Here is a 16,859-nt window from a genome sequence, read left to right as displayed (position 1 = left end):
TAATTGTTGGTCAGTTTGAAAAAAGGCATTAAAATAAGATTATGAATTGGAATAGGAGGAAAGGGAAAAGGAGACATACCAATGACAAAGATAAATACAATTACAAAACCTGGCCCAGGATTTCTGACAGTCAAAGAAAATATTTTTGTTATTTTGGGATAAAGTTCTCATGCAGCATTTATATAGGGAACATCAAATTCTAACAACGCTTTCTATGTGTTAATACACGTAGAAATACTCTGTAAATTATGAAAGCACTACACAGAGATGAAAAGATAATTAACTATTATGCATATATTACTGGATTGAGACTAAAGCTACAATTCTGACTTTCAGCTCCCTGTTTTCATCAACAAAGTCTTATGCATAAATAACATAACATATTTGTCTGAGATTGGGCAGCTTCTCTGAAATACAAAGTCTGAAATAAGACTTTCATTAAAATTGAAATGCAACAACCCTGATCTTGTTATATAAAACCACAAACACACACAGTCTAAGAAGACAGAAAATAAACACTTCTTTTAGGTTGTAATGTGCAAAGGTGAAATGCATAGAAAGATATTAATGACCTTTGAAGTGTAATTTTTCAGTTTTAAATAAAGCTTTTCAAGTGGTACTTAGAGTGGAATAAAAACATATTTAAAATAAGCATTTATAAACGTTTTCATTGTTCCAAATAGTTTACAAAAATTTTAGACAAACTCCAACCATTATGACCCACTTTAACATGCCTGTCTGCTTTTTATATAAGCACACAGGTATTTATTAAGCATGTAAACCTCCTTTCCATTTATTACTATCCAGCAGGATTCCGAAACCTAGATTATTATTCAGAGAGATATATAGCTAAGTGAACCTTCCTTTGGCATCATTCTACCCATTGATTTTGGCACTAACCCCATCAGGTAACCATGTGAAGAATAAGTCTTCTTTCCCTAGTAGGACAAACTCACCTTCCATCTGTTCCATTTAAAATGGCCTACCAGCCCCTTTGAGTTGAAGTCTTTCCCTGACTCAAGTTCCTTTTAGGATTCTCCTGAGGAGGGAAGGCCTGAAGGTTTCCTTCACTCTTTTATTCAGTGCACACATATTGGTGGACAGTCTCCAGTGTTCTGGGCTATGCTTTCAGGAGACAAAGGGTAAGACGTGGTCCTTTAAGGGCACAGTGGCTCACACCTATAATCCCAGCACTTTGGGAGGCCAAAGCAGGCAGATCACAAGGTCAGGAGTTCAAGACCAGCCTGGCCAACATGGTGAAACCCCCATCTCTTCTAAAAAATATAAAAAATTAGCCAGGCGTGGTGGCACACACCTGTAGTCCCAGCTATTCAGGAGGCTGAGGCAGGAGAATCGCTTGAACCCTAGAGATGGAGGTTGCAGTGAGCCAAGATCGGATCACTACACTCTAGCCTGGGCGACAAGAGCAAGACCCCTTCTCCAAGAAAAAAAGAAAAAAAAAAAAGAAAAAAAGAAAGATTTACAGCAACTGTGATTATTATTTTGCTAATCATTGGCTACAGTGAGGATAGCTTAGTACCATATGTGAAGACCACCAAGCTTGGTGGTGCTCTTAAGTGGTTTTGCCCAACATGAGCTTATTTCTTGGTTATGTGGATTCTGTTGTAGGTCCTGGGACTCTCCAGGGCAGCTGTGCTCCGGGTGATAGTTTAGCATTCCAAGAACCTTGAGTCTTGTGTCACCTTCATTTTAATACATGCTTTCATGATTGTAGCAGCAAAGGAAGGGAACATAGAGACTCAAACACTGGCTTAAGTAATTTCACCAGGAAACAAAGCATTTCATGTCTGTTCACATTTCCACTTATCAAAGTCACAGGGTCATACCTAATTTCCATGGGGTGGAGTATATATTTCTCCCTAGGACCAGAAGGAGGAGAGCAAAAAGTGGTGAGCACTGAAAATGCCTTCAGCGGTTATGAAATGTTATGAAAATGTTTTATGACTAAGATAAGGCCTAATCTTACTAGTATTAGGGTCCATAATATTACTAGTATGTCATACATTAAGGCTGAAACTAATTAAAGATTTAATCTTGTCTTGTGATTGAAAGTTATGGACTTTCAAGTAGTTTCACTGTTACTCAATATTTGCATCATTGTCTGTGCAAGCAACTGTAAAAGCTTGCACAGCTCCGTGTTCAGAAGCATAAATGATTCATGAAATTGTTTAACTAGAGTTATTGTTTAAAGACTAAAACCCAGAGGTATTTAAATAAATTGCTTTACTCTTAGTTAAAATCTGTAAAAGCAACTTTTTCTAATATGATTCCAGTATTGCAATCCAAATGAGTCATGTGTTTTTCTTTTCATATTTAAGATGCACTGAAAGGACTACATTATGCAGTGAAAGAAAGAAATACCAGTGCCTGTGTATGATAGACAAATGGCACATTGCTAGGCATTTAGTTCAGCAATCTTTTTTGTTGCTGAAATGGATAAACAACTAAAGGAGCATTAAAATCAATTTAATTTTAATACCTGCCAAATGTTATTCTATCAGTGGCTAACACAGGTTTATTACTTGATGTTAGTACTACAACAGAAGTCCCCTGCAGGATGTTCCTTCATGTAAGATCTCTCCATCAGTTTAATCCAAATATGTTTTTAAAACTGTAATTTTAAGTTGATTTCTTAATGTCACATGGTTTTCTGAAAACACATTTTTGGACCCATCAGAATGGCTCGCATCTTAAAACAATGGGCACTTATGAAAAATATAAAATATGTAAATAATTAGGGTGGTGCAAAAGTAATTGCGGTTTTGTCATTACTTTTAAAAATGGCAAAACCCGCAGTTACTTTTGCACCAACCTAGTACCAGTCTGTCAGGTGTAAAGAATCATGTAAAAGGCATGCACGTGGATACTAAAACGTTCAAACAAGCACACATCTGTGTCTGATTCCTTTACCCTTGTAAAACTTCCAATAAGTGAATACAATCTATCAGTTAATTCTTAGTTTATAGACTGTCATCAGACATTCTGTTGTCCAGTTCTCATGTCAGAGCTATTATAGGCTTTTACAAAAAATGCCTCTGAAGACAGGGCAAGCTTAAACCTGCCATCAATTAGAAAGATCTGTGTCACAGGTGCACTTCTAAAAGAATGGCAATCTTAGAGGTCAAGTTAAAAACACAAATTAAAAAAAAAAAAAATCCTGGACGTCGAGGGTCAGACTCCAGGGAGGGCAAGCTGCAGGTCCCACTCTGCGAGTTTCTGTCCTCATTCCGCGGAGGTCCCAGTCCTTCCCGCGGATCCTGGCAAGGCAGGTAACCTCCCTTCCCCCCAACCTGTCCGCCTCGGGCGCACCAGCCTTCCCCAAGCGCAGCCCTAGCGGTGGGAATGGGAACACCTCGTCTGGGAGCTTCCTTTCGGTTCAGCTTCCCCAGCCGGACCCCAAAGACCCGAAGCCCTGGGGGAAGGAAATTCCAACTCGCTCCCGGCCCACCCCCGCCCCGTTCCTCTCTCCGGCTCGCTGCTTCCCTCGCTCCGATGCCGCCGAGCTCGTCCCCACTTCTGGGCGGCAGTGCTGCAGAGGCGGCGGCGAGCTCCCGGACTCCGGGCAGGGAAATGGGGCAGGGTGAGTGAGAGAGCGGGCTCCAGCGAGGCCCCCAGCGCCCAGCGAACGCCCGCACCCCGCCCGCGGGACAGGGGAGGCGCTGAGTCGGCCCTGCCCGCGCTGGGCTGAGCCTCGCAGGGGTTGCCGCTTCTCCATTCAAGTCCTGGCTTGAGAGCCGAGCGGCAAGAGCGCGGGCCGGGGGAGGGAAGAGTAGGAGAGGAAGCCGCGAGGGAGAACAGGCGAGCTACTGTCTCCTTTGGGAAAGAACGTAGGAGCCTTGGGTGGGAAAAGAGAGATCAGCCCTTCCAACTTCTTTTAGGGAAAAGTTTTCCCAGGGCGTTTTGTTTGTGCAAACTCGGCCGGAGGAGCCTGGGAGTGCGCTGCCGGCGTGGCGGCGGTGCCTGTCCGCCCGGCCCCGTTCCTCTCCCTCCCCGAGAGGCGCCAAATGGCTACCCAGTAAACCCCACGGGGCGGGGGCTGCACCGCCGCCGCCTCCTCTGCGGTGCTCTGGGCGCCCGCTAGACCTTGCAGCGACGGCGGCGGCGCCCGCGGGCTGGGAGCCGGGGCCCGCAGGTGGAAGCGCACCCGGGAGGCGGGCCGGCCCGGGCTGGGGCAGCGCGGGCGGGCTCTTGACGCTCAGCCAGCTTCGCTCCGGCCTCGGGAAGGCGCGCGTCCCGCCCTGACCCGCCGGTCTCTCCCACCCCAGCAGTGACGCGCCGCCTGGGAGCTGGAGCCCGCGCAGCGCCCCGCAGGGCGATGGACGGCCGAACCCCGCGCCCGCAGGACGCCCCAGTCGGGTAAGCCCAAAGCGCCGCGCCGCCCCTCACTGGGGAGGGGGAGGACAGCGAGGATAGCGAGGCCTCGGCCGTTTCACCTGGCTGGCAACTCGCTGCCCTGCCGGCGGCCTGACTCACTGGCTGTCCTCCACGCGGCTGGGGAGGCTGCTTCCTCCCGGCCTTCTCGGAGGCCGCCCGGGCGGAGGGCTCGGGTCGTTTCTGGTTGCCTTCCTACCGGGGCTGCCCTGGGTTGCTGAAGGCCAGCTGAATGCCAGGAATTGGGTGAGGAGTCCGAGAGCAAAAATTGTAACAAAGGGGCCCTTGTTTGGGCTCTGGGGGAGCGGTGGACGATACCTGTAAGTGAGCTCCTGGGGAGGGAGGGCAAAAGTTTCCTTGGCCATGGGCTGAGACCCAGGCAGGTGAGCAATGTCAGGGTGACTGTAAGGAGTGGGCTTTCTGCAGGCGGTTGGAGGGGGACACGAGGGTGTGCCAGCTGTCAGCCCGCATGACAGTTCCGGGAGCGAGCGGGGTGCGCGCCTCTGATTGGGGGTGTGTGTGCCTGTGGCCAATTGCTGGTGCCAAAACCCAGGGCAAATCAGATTGCAAACAACTCTACTTTTCTTTTTATCCTCACATGTTTGAGAAGAGAGGAAGGGGCTGTCACATGGTGAGTTAATGTTAAATGAGGCATGTCTTCCTGCCAGATATGCTAATAGTCACCTTGCTAAGCGTTTGAGTAAACAGCAATGAGAACAGGTAGTTCTGCAAGAGATGAAGAAAACCCGAAATTAACCTTGGTCTTGGTAAATAGTTCAGGAGTAACCTGGATGCTAGTTGAGCTTCTGAAGTGGGAAACTCATTTGATGTAGTACAACTTTTTTTCCCCCCAGCGTAAGTGTTCCTCCAACAGTTTATTTTCTTAGTTAATCTGAACGCAGAAATGCCCAATTGAGAATATGAGCATTCCAGAAATAGAAACGTTAAGGAAAAATCGACGTTGTCACTAATGAATGAGACTTGTACAATTTTCCTGATTTAAGAGTGTAGAAGTCATTTTTCCCTGGAACATGACAGGCGTTTCCTTAGAAGCAAGTCACAGCATGTTTATTCATCAGAGACCATGCGAACATTGGCAGTTGTCTAGAGGAAACATGGAAAAGTCTCAAAGCAACATGACTAATCTAAAAGATATTTAGTATAATTTTTACATAGAGGAAATGTAGTGTGTGAATTAATTATTTCATTTTGCTCCAATTAACTTTCTCCTCTCTGCAAATATTCCTCTCGCTGTTGACTTTCATTTCTTTCCCCAGGTTTTTCGTTGTTTAAATATTATCATATATCCTTACATATATTCTCACATTAGGGTGAGTAAAGAAATATATTGGTAGAAAGATATTGAGCATACAAGCAAGGTTCCTAAGTGGAGCTGCAGAATTATGTGAATTGATGATGAGACAGCTGTCAGGATACTGAAATGTATTCAGGGATTGCAAAATAAAATAGAATTAAATCGGATTTGGAAATGGATTAGGTTAAGGTACTTTAAAAAACAAGAAAGAAAAACATACCTGCTTTCACAAAATACACCCATGGGTGTTCAGAAGTCACTGGGGACTTTAAGTAAATGGGTGAGGTCAGGTGGCTCTGTGTTGAAGAAACAGAAAAACACTTTTTGCTGGCAAGCATAACTATAGTAAGAACCTTCAGACTTTACTCTTGGTATTTTATTTTAATGTAGAGACGAGGTCTTGCTGTGTTGCCTAGGCTGATCTCAAACCCCTGGCTTCAAGCAATCCTGTAACCTTGGCTTCTCAAAATGTTGGGATTACCAGTGTGAGCCAGTGCGCCCAGCCACTTTTGAGAATTTAAAGGTTAAACTGATAAGTTATTTTCTTAAAAAGGAAGTACAAAAGAGCTTTATCTAATTTGTCAAACATTTTTAAAGGACTTTTGCCCTCCCCTTTTCAAATTTAAGTAGGGAAAATGTGTCAACACCTTATCTAAAATAACACAGTAGTTCTATCATTTTACCTGACATTATTTTATTCAGAGAAGTGATCACTACCTGAAAAATATCAACATTAAAAAATTACCTCTCTACTTCATTTGTCTTCTTTCACTTGTCTAACTTGTCCTTTGGCATATGCCTGTCATATAAGATTTGTTGAATATTTAATATTCAGTATTGCCTCTGTTCTTTCTCAAACACCCAGAATATAAAAGGTTTAAATTGGGGGAAAAATATCTAGACAAGGGTATTTTGGAGGTGGCAGACAGGAATCTTAATATGTTATAATTGTTAGGTTTTGGAGGAAAATTTCTTGCTATAAAACTGACTAATTATATCATAACTCATTACTTTAATAGACAATGAAGCCTAGTTTAGTCTTTATCCTTGGATATTACTGTTGGAAAGAATTCCTCTGTAATTTTCCAAGTTTTACATTGTTGTAACATGTCATTTTAACATAACTCCAAGTTTTGTTCTCCACATTTTATAAATGAGACTCTGAAGCTCAGAAACAGTGAGTGAGTGTGTTGAAGTCCCAGCAAATTAGTAGTAAAACCAGAAGAAAAACTCTAAGTGCCTAGTTCATTTTGTTAATTGCTTTTAATCTTTTCTTGACCATGGTATGATATAACAATCTACATTTTAACAGATAACTTATATTTAACCATTAACTCTGTAATATTTTAATACATTTCAGGAAAAATGTAGTTGATATCCTGACTTTTATTAATTCTATGATAAATTAGCCCATTTGGGGAATGATTGATTATTTTAGGAAAATAAAATTGTTTTATGGCCTCTCAGCTGCTGCTTTTTCTTTGAAACATTCTAAATAATAATTGTAACATCAAAAGGGATAGTTTGAAGGTTTTTTGGTGCCTTCACACATTTAACTCGCGTTTAGCGTTCTACGACATTGTGAGTTATGTGGGTTGGGTGTCCTTTTCTTTTCAGTGGAAGCGACGGTGCAAAGAAATAGTGGCTGCCTTAGGGTGTGTGCTGGTGAAATCCCTGCCTTGAAAGGGTCTGATCCTGTGGTCATCTCGAATGTCTTTCATTTTGGCCTCCATTGTACTGCTTTAATCCCTTACCATTCTAGATTAGATCCCTTTCTTTTGAGACAGGGTGGAGTCTTGCTATGTTGCCCAGGCTGACCTTGACTTCTTGGGCCCAAGTGATCCTCCCACCTCAGCCTCCAGAGTAGCTGAGACTACAGTCACAAGCCACTGTGCCTGGCTTTAGCTCCCTTTCTTAATATCATGCAGAAGTATCCACTTTATATTTGTTGTTCTGTATCTTATGGGCTTCTTTTTGACATTTGTTTTGAGGCTAAGAGTTTAGATGTCAAAAGACATTGAGTCACAACGGTTTCAGTTTTCCTTTGAGAAAAAAGTTTGCATGCAACTTTGTGTGTATTCAAATGTAATATGTACATTCTTATATATTTACATATTTTATGTATACTATATGTATACATACATAGATACTCCTATCTAATTCATGTGTGTGTTTTCATATGTATGTGAAAGTTGACTGGCTTAACTTGCATAGTGATCTAGATGAAAAATGATAAATCATTTTTGTATTTGTTTCTACGAAGTGGAAATCCTAGGTTGGTTTGCGTTTTTTTGTAGAGAGCAACACTGTTGGAGACCCTTGTTGGAAAATTGAAATGCTGCATTGGAAAAGAGAGTGATAGCCAAAAGTGATTTCCTTCTCTAAGGTGGATATCCAATTAGTAAAGTTATTTAAGTTTCCTATGTTAGTACTTAGTAAAGTGACATTAATCTCTTAGAAAAAGCAACATGATTGCTGACATCAACTTGGGTGCTTATCTTTGGAACTAGTGCTTACGTTCTTTACTTACCCAGATATGCTTTACAAAAAAAAATCCTTCGAAACTTAAATGTCAAAAGCTTAATTGACCTTGCTCTGAGGGATCTTAATGTTTTGATTCTGAAGCACATTTTCAGGAATGTACAGGGGGAACAAAAGCTCTCTATCATTTTGCAGCTTTGGAGCTATGGGGTTAATTGAAGGAATACGAAAAATTAAAGAATGATTTAACAGCTGCTTTCTTAAGCTTTCGTTAGGGAGCGTTATTGGTTCTAAAGTTTCACCGATTGTGTGAACTGAGTTCTTGAATACTTAGAAGTTAAGTGACTTTTCTGAAGTTTCAACATGAGAGTCATCTGGGGTGCTTTCACGCTAATTCTTGGGCTCTCACACCCCCGCCCATTCTGATTTTAATTCTCCTGGTCTGGGACCAGGGGATGGCTAGTTTTAAAATGCTGCTCAGGTGATTGTAGTGTGTGACCAGATTTGAGAATCATTGATTAAGTAGATATCAACAGCTAACATGGAGCTGATGCCAAAAAGAGAATAGAGGCTGTTACTAATCATTTGTAAGGAACTCAAGATTGTAACTTTAGCATTATTTTGCCTTTTGAAAGATTCCATGTAGGTGCTTTACAGTATTATTTTTAAAGCTTTTGCTGCTTCTTTTTGAATAAGTGTATTAATTTCATTTTACAGTGAATGAAACTGAGGATCAGAAAGCTTAATTAACACATTGAAGGTCATACAACTCTAAGGAATGGAAGAGTATTAGAAACAAGCTCTGATTCCAAACCTATGCTTTTCATAGGTCTATGTTTTCTACCATGGATTATACTGAATGGCTAAAAATGATTTTTATTTAAAGTGGCCTTATAAAAGCATTATCTTGATTCTTTGTAAAATCATGTTTATATTTTATATTTAAAAACTACAAATTTCAATGTATATAAAATGTCTAGCATTTAAAAGGAGATTAAATATTGGGTTATGTCTTCAAAGTAATGTGTAACATATTCCTGTGTTTGGTATGATGTAATTTAACTCATAGTAAACTGGCAGTTTTTCTTCATCATATGACAAAGTCTACACTTACGTTTTGATATTAGGCAGCTATTAAATGTATAATAATATTTCAAAAGTAGGATTTTTGATTACTGAATAAGAAAAATGAAATTATGTGTTAAAACAGTGCAATACTTGTCCTTCAAAATCAGATTATCTCTACATGAATTAGAGGATATTGAATAACAATATTATGACCTTATATTTTTGGTTTATATTTAACCATTAACTCTGTAATATTTTAATACATTTCAGGAAAAATGTAGTTGATATCCTTATCCTCACTTTTATTAATTCTATGATAAATTAGCCTATTTGGGGAATGACTGATTATTTTAGGAAAATAAAATAGTTTTATGGCCTCTCAGCTGCTGCTTTTTCTTTGAAACATTCTAAATAATAATTGTAACATCAAAAGGGATAGTTTGAAGTTTTTTTGGTGCCTTCACACATTTAACTCGTATTTAGTGTTCTACGACATTGTGAGTTATATGGGTTAGGTGTCATTGAAATGCCAGATGTGTTAATGTAATAATAAATGCCAAACTTCATGTTATTAAGACAACTACTTTTAATTAATTAGTCAAAAACTCCTGAACCCTTACTTTATATAAAACACATTTTTCTAGGCACTGGGAAATAGGCTTCTAATCTTAAGAGCTTCACTACAGAAATTATATGTATCTGTAAGAATAAAAGGAACATGATATTAGTGTACAAATGATACTTTGTTACTGGCTTAAAACATTATGTCTATGCTTAGAATTTAAAATGCAACAGCCTAACTTATGGGTCAGCAAACTATGGTCTAGCCAACTATGTCCTGAAAGTCAAAACAGCCCTCTACCTGCTTTTTTCCCCCCTTTTTCTCCTTTTTTTTTTTTTTTTTTTTTAATTGTGGTAAAATGCGCATAGCATAAAATTTGCTGTCTTAACCATTTTTAACTGCATGGTCATTGGTGTTAAGCACATTCATATTGTTGAACCATCACCACCATTCATCATTATAACTCCTTCATCTGGCAAAACTGAAACTCTATACCCATTAAACAGTAACTTCCCCATTCCACTTTCTCCAGCCCCTCAACAACCGCCATTCATCTTTGCCTCTATGATTTTGACTACTCTAGGTACCTCTTACAAGTGAGATCAAAGTCTGTTTTTGACTGGCTTATTTCATGTAATGTCATATGTGTTGTAGTATGTATCAGTACTTTATTTCTTTTTATAGCTGAATAATATTCCATTATATGTATAGACCACATTTTGCTTATCTTTTCATCCGTAAGTGGATATTTGGGTTGCGTTCACATTTTAGTTATTGTGAATAGTGCTGTTGCTATGAATATGGGTGTACAAATACCTCTTGAAGACCCTGCTTTCAGTTCTTTTGGGTATGTCGTTAGAAAGGCTGGATCATATAGCAGTTTTATTTATTTATTTTGAAGAACTGCCATACTGTTTTTTGTTTGTTTGTTTGTTTTTTACAGTGGTTGTACCATTTTACATTCTCACCAAAAGTACACGAGGTTCCAATTTCTCTTCACCACCTTTTATGTTATAGAGCTCCCCCCACACTTCCCCGTAGCTGCCGTCCTAATGGGTATGTGGTAGTATCTCATTGCATGTTTGATTCCTGTTTCCCTAACGTGTAGTTATTTGGAGTACCTTTTCATTGGCCATTTGTAAATCATCTTTGGAGAAATGTCTGTTCAAGTCCTTTGTTTTTTAATCTGTTTGTTTTAATTCTGTATATATTCTGGATGTTAATCTGTTATCCTCCACCCGTATTTATAGAGTTTTACTGGCAAACAGCCACCTATGCTCATTTGCATATTATCCTCCAACCGCTTTGACATTATAGTTGAGTAGTCCAGATAAAGACCATATGGCCTGCAAAGCTAAAAATATTTGCCCTCTGGCTCTATACAGACAAAGTTTGCTGACCCACTGGCCTAATTTATAAGATCAGTAAATGAACTAGTCATTGTTTAATTAAAAATTTATTGTATACAGGAGACTTCTAAGTATGAACTGAAATGTCGGTTAAAACAAATTTATTTATTATCTGTATGGAGTGAAATATATCTTATACTAGGGGATTTTGCAGAATGGAGATTGGTGATTGATTCCTTTTTCACGTAAAGACTAGACTTGGCTGTTGGCAAACATTTTAGACTTTTAACATTTATAAGATATTAGAATATATTTTAAAGAGAATTCCAGACTTCTGTGCCAGAGAAACTTTAGAAAAAATGACTGATATAATTAAGAAGATATTTAGAAACGAATGTGCATAGGAGGAAGGTGGAAGGAGTTCCTATCTAGTTTTTTGAGTCTAAAAGTCGAAATGTCTTTATAATTTCCAGCAAGTATTTTTATTGTTGTTCAAGATTCTTCATATACTCAAGCTTTTGGTGTTCTAACATTAGTATGATAGTTGTTATGAGATTTTTTTTATGAGTTTGCTTTGCTAAAATATTCCCCCCATCTGCTACAGTAAAAACAAACTAAAAGTATGAGAGAAAGAAGTTTCCCATGACTATTTATAAAAGGCCAAACGTCTTCAGTTTTGCATACAAACTTCATATCTGAGGAATGAATCCTTTGGAAAAGATTCTCAAAGATTGGCTAGTCTTTAGAAAAATGGTAGAGTGAGCATGGGTAATTTATTTCATATAATTTAAGTTCGCTGTGCTGTTTATAAATTTAAATATTTTAAAACTGTTGACTTTAGATGTAAGAAATCTGTGGAGTTGAATTTTGGAGCATTTTGGCAAAGTGCTTTAATTGGAATTGTCATCTCAGTATGAAGGCAGCAAAGAATGTAAAGGCAGGAGATATGGCCTATTAAGCTCAACTCACAGAAAGTTGAAAACTTAGTTCTATTTGTAGCTTGTAGCTATTTATTTATTTATTTATTTATTTATTTATTTATTTATTTTTGAGACAGGGTCTTGCTCTGTGGCCCAGGCTGGAGTGCAGTGGCACAATCTCAGCTCATTGCAGCCTCTGCCTTCCGGGCTGCAGTGATCCTCTCACCTCAGCCTCCCGAGTAGCTGGGATTACAGGCATGTGCCACCATGCCCAGCTAATTTTTGTACTTTTTGGAGAGATGTTTTCCAGCCTGGTCTCAACTTCCTGGCCTCAAGAGATCCTCTCACCTCAGCCTCCTAAAGTGCTGGGATTATAGACATGATCCACCGTGCCGGGTTTGTAATGTGTGTGTGTGTGTGTGTGTATGGTTTTTTTTTTTTTTTTTGAGATGGAGTTTCACTCTTGTTGCCCAGGCTGGAGTGCAATGGCGAGATCTCGGCTCACCACAACCTCCATCTCTCAGTTTCAAGCAATTCTCCTACCTCAGCCTCCCGAGTAGCTGGGATTACAAGCACGCACTACCATGCCCGGCTAATTTTGTAGTTTTAGTAGCCACGAGGTTTCTCCTTGTTGGTCAGGCTGGTCTGAAACTCCTGTCCTCAGGTGACGCGCCCACCTCGGCGAAAGTGCTGGGATTACAGGTGTGAGCCACCGTGCCTGGCCATTTGTTGGGCCATTTGTAGTTTTTAATTCCTCAATTGAAATCAGAGCTATATAAACAATTATTATTTGTAATATAAACAATTATTTTTTAAAAGTATGGTTTAATAGGACAGAGGTTTTCTTTTGAAATGACCTCAGACTTGTAGAAAATTCCTTTGGACGTAAAGGTGTAAAAATACCATATATTTGAGAATAGCCAAAGTGTTTCAGAAGCAAGCCTCTGAAATGTGGTTAAATAAGAAGCAGAGTTATAGTAGTTTGGATTCAAAATATGGTTGTACTTATAAAATCTGATGTTTTAAAATATGGTGTGTAGGTTGACTTTAAATAGGATTGAATGCTAAGGCATCGGAATATGTCTTTAAAATAATATTAATCATTAGAAAAATTACATTGTTTCTCAGTGTGATTAATTTGAGGGATTAACACCAAGTAGTTGGTAGGCATTCTGGTGTATTTTTAAAAATTAAATATACCTTTTTACCTTATAGCCTAAAGTAAAGCTTTACATCATGGCTTCTGTAATTACAACAACATGTATTTGTAAGGAAGTAGAGTTAAGATGCTCAAATCTAGGTGAGACATTTATCTACAGTCCTTGAGGATTCCAGCTCTCAAATCTGCCTTCATACACATGCACACATAGTATTTCTGGAGAAATGGAAGCGAGGAAGTATTAGATGATCCCAAGGGGAGCAGCAGGGGCTGAAGCCAAAGTTTTAATAGCTACCACAGTTGTGTATTGATTGAGATGTGCTGGAAAAACAGGAAATTGAGCTGCTAAACGGGAAAATGACTACTATCCTACCATTCCCAGACCTGACTGGATGTGCCACAGTTTCTAGGCCAGTTAGCCATAATCAAGATAATTACAGGAGTCATTGAATTCATTTTCTCCTTTGTGCTAAGATGAATGCAAGTTACACACAAAATGGAAGCCTCCGAGGGTAGAGCAACTCTCTCTCTTTTTTTATGCCTGATAGTCACTTGCTGTATCACTGCTTTAATAGAAGTAGGAGAGAGACAGGGTCACTGTCTTGTAGGACAGTATCTGTATTTCCTGGTCTATGGCAGCTCCTATAATTCTCAGGTATCCGTGATTCAGTAATTGGTGGCAAACTCCTGAGCAAACTGTCGTACCACACTGTGGGGGTGAGTTCTTCCTGTCTCTTGCTCCTACATAAGATGTGTTGTTCCCCATTTCCAGATAGCAGCTAGGTGCTTTAACTTAAAACAAAACAAAACAAAATATTGTTTCTGTGCTTCAGGAGAGCAAAGCTGAAAGTGGTAGAAAAAAACATCAGCAGGTGAAAAGAATGTTTAAATTTTATTTATTTCTACTAGATAACTTAAGTAAAATTTAAATGATCCCTACTAGGTAATTTAAATAAAATTTAAAATAAAATTTAATAACATTTTAAATGTTAAAATAAAATTTATTTTTATTTTTATTATTATTTTTTGAGACAGAGTCTCACTCTGTTGCCCAGGCTGGAGTGCAGTGGCTTGATCTCATGAGGTTCACTGTAACCTCTGCCTCCCAGGTTCAAGTGATTCTCCTGTCTCAGCCTCCTGAGTAGCTGAGACTACAGGCATGCACCACCATACCTGGCTAATTTTTGTATTTTTAATAGAGATGGTGTTTCATCTGGTGGCCAGGCTGATCTCGAACTCCTGACCTTGGGTGATCCCCCTGCCTTGGCCTCCCAAAATGCTGGGATTACAGGCATGAGCCTCTGTACCCTGCCAAAAATAAAATAAAATTTTCAATGTTCCTGATCCTATGATATCAGTCTTTTCAGTTTCCTCTTTCTCTGAAAGTAGGTAAACTTTATTGTGAATATTATCTATGAACTTTGTTCCTCCCTTTAGGAAATTGAGATTTGACTTTGATTGAATGAAAAATATTTAATGGTAGTAATCTGAAAAGAGGAAATGTACTCATATTTCCTCTCACATTTGAATTGGGATGAGTTTTATATCTAGAATCTATTCCACTTTCTAGTTCACTTCACTTTACCATACATCATTTTGAAATACAATCTAATCTGAAACAAACAATATTCAAGAGTAATTTACACCACAGGTTTGTGATTCTATGTAGAAATATGTAGGAAATTCACTCTTAGATGATGCTAAGAAAATATAGTCCTGAAGTTTGTGCTGGTATCCTTGTGAAACCTAGAAACATATTTCCAACACTAATTTAGTTACACGGTTATAAGTTGTATAATCTTAAATTTATTGAGGAGAATTTTTACAGCTTTCCAATCAAATTCAAGATTCATATATATATGTGGGGTGCAACACTTTGAGATTTGAGATTTTCATTTTTTGTGTATCATTTAGGACACTAAGGTTATGCATGTTTGAATTAGTGGCAGTTCTAAAAATTATCTGAGGATTTTGAATATTTACTATAATTTTTGATAACCCAAATTCATTCTTTTTTGTTGACAGCAGTGGGGTGTTTGAATGTCTTGGATTTGGGACATTCACAGTTTCCGTATATTACTATAAAGCGTAGGTAAGGTGGAGACCAAGTTTCTGGCATCCCATGGATATTTGGAAGGGTTTGAACACAAAGGTACCACAAATACCAGTGGTATTAAAGGAATAGCCTTGCGGCACCAAGAAATACAGTTTAGGATGCAGGGAGTGAGTAGTACAGTGAAATGATTTAATTCCATGATCAGCATCTTTTACTTCTACTTTTACGGAGGAACTCATCTCAGCTTAGTTGCCACTCGGTGGCTGAACCATTGTGGATGGTTTTGTACTCGTTATCACCGTGGCCCTAGGACTCTCTTTTTTCAGAATGTGGATCTGTGTCATACCAGTATGGACCTATGTCAAACATTCTTATGGAAGTGGAAGGAGTGCAAGAAAAGGAGGAGACACTTTAGGATTTGAGAAGGGAGATGTTTTTATTCCTAAATCTTAGAGAACCAGCCAGCTTCTTAAATTTGACACTTCTAATTAAATAGTTGTCATTGTTATATGCAGCTGAAGCTCTATAATTGGTTATCTCAAGAAAAAAATTTTAAAGTATTTATATTCAAAATAAAATGGAAAAATCGGGGAGATTTGGGGTAATACCCCATTCATATACAATTTTATTTTTCATTTATATTTAAATATATTATTTTTCAGTTGTGTATATGATATATATTTCTTTCTTTTCCCTTTGCCCTGTGTGATCTGCTTATGTATTTACACTACTGCTTCATGGAAAAAAATTAAATTTCATGGAGTTCTCTTCAAGGAGAGAATTTTATTTTTTATTTTTTGCTTTGGTTAGCTAAGTAGATACATGCTTTGCTAAATGGAAATGGAAGAATAATTGTGTTTTTATTTGGGGATGTGGCTGAAGATGAAAGAAGAAAACAAGCAAAATATATTCAGTGGGTGGGAAAATAAAAGCAGAACAGTTTCTGATGGTAGAAGAGGCAGCTGTGCTAATGCTGGCTGTATTGCCACTAAACAAGCAGTTTGAAGGCTTTGATCGCTTGTATTCACTTTGTAACTCGGGTACTGTTTGTGGAACACTTCTGTGATCTTAGGTTATTATGAAGTGTTTTCTGCCAAAGACTATATATAACCCCTTCAAAAGTACCATATCTGATTGTGGGGGAAAATATTTCATCCAAAATTAAATGGATGGTTGTACCAACGACAATTCTTTACAGTGGGATTTATGGGCCATGTTATTTATTCGTTATTTTTCTAATAGGCAACATATTCAAATGTCACAAAAAGCAAAAGAGAAAAATGACAAAAACGGTGAGACATCTCCTTCTAGCATCTTGATTCCTGTCACCCATTTCTTCCCAGAGGCAATCAGTGTTATGAGTTCTTTTGAATCCTGGTAGCTTTCTAAACTAGCACTGTCCAATGGAAATATAAGCCACAAATGCAATTTTAAATATTTTAGGAGCCACATTAAAAAATTAATGTAAATAACATATTACATGACACATGGTTATATGATTCTAAGTCTTTCAAAACAATAAAGTTGTCTTTAACAAAAAAAATTTTATACCAAGTC

The 16,859-nt window shown here is 38.8% G+C and overlaps 1 protein-coding gene and 1 long non-coding RNA gene across 21 annotated transcripts in view; one reads left to right on the top strand and one right to left on the bottom strand.

The window, feature by feature from the left end:
- LOC103217209 (uncharacterized) overlaps window positions 1–4,850 on the bottom strand; it is a 104,211-nt gene extending 99,361 nt beyond the window's left edge. For all 3 annotated transcript variants that reach the window (XR_490920.3, XR_012094205.1, XR_012094204.1), the window contains exon 1: window positions 4,711–4,850. This is a non-coding gene — a long non-coding RNA (uncharacterized lncRNA). The remainder of the gene's footprint in view (window positions 1–4,710) is intronic.
- The window catches only part of COBLL1 (cordon-bleu WH2 repeat protein like 1), a 160,815-nt gene continuing 147,344 nt past the window's right edge, over window positions 3,389–16,859 (top strand). For 3 of the 18 annotated variants that reach the window (XM_007965193.3, XM_007965189.3, XM_007965192.3), the window contains exons 1-3: window positions 3,390–3,601; window positions 4,287–4,377; window positions 5,003–5,023. In XM_007965193.3, coding sequence (XP_007963384.3) covers window positions 3,514–3,601; window positions 4,287–4,377; window positions 5,003–5,023 — 200 coding nt within the window. In that variant the 5' untranslated portion in view covers window positions 3,390–3,513. Of the gene's footprint in view, window positions 3,602–3,669; window positions 4,378–4,444; window positions 4,713–5,002; window positions 5,024–16,859 lie in introns of those variants that run through there. The other 15 variants (XM_073019764.1, XM_038001999.2, XM_007965188.3 and 12 more) reach the window with 13 other exon arrangements.

The sequence above is a fragment of the Chlorocebus sabaeus genome, chromosome 10 (genome assembly GCF_047675955.1).
Source record: "Chlorocebus sabaeus isolate Y175 chromosome 10, mChlSab1.0.hap1, whole genome shotgun sequence".
Lineage (NCBI taxonomy): Eukaryota > Metazoa > Chordata > Mammalia > Primates > Cercopithecidae > Chlorocebus > Chlorocebus sabaeus.
This window is presented reverse-complemented; position numbering and strand designations above follow the sequence as displayed.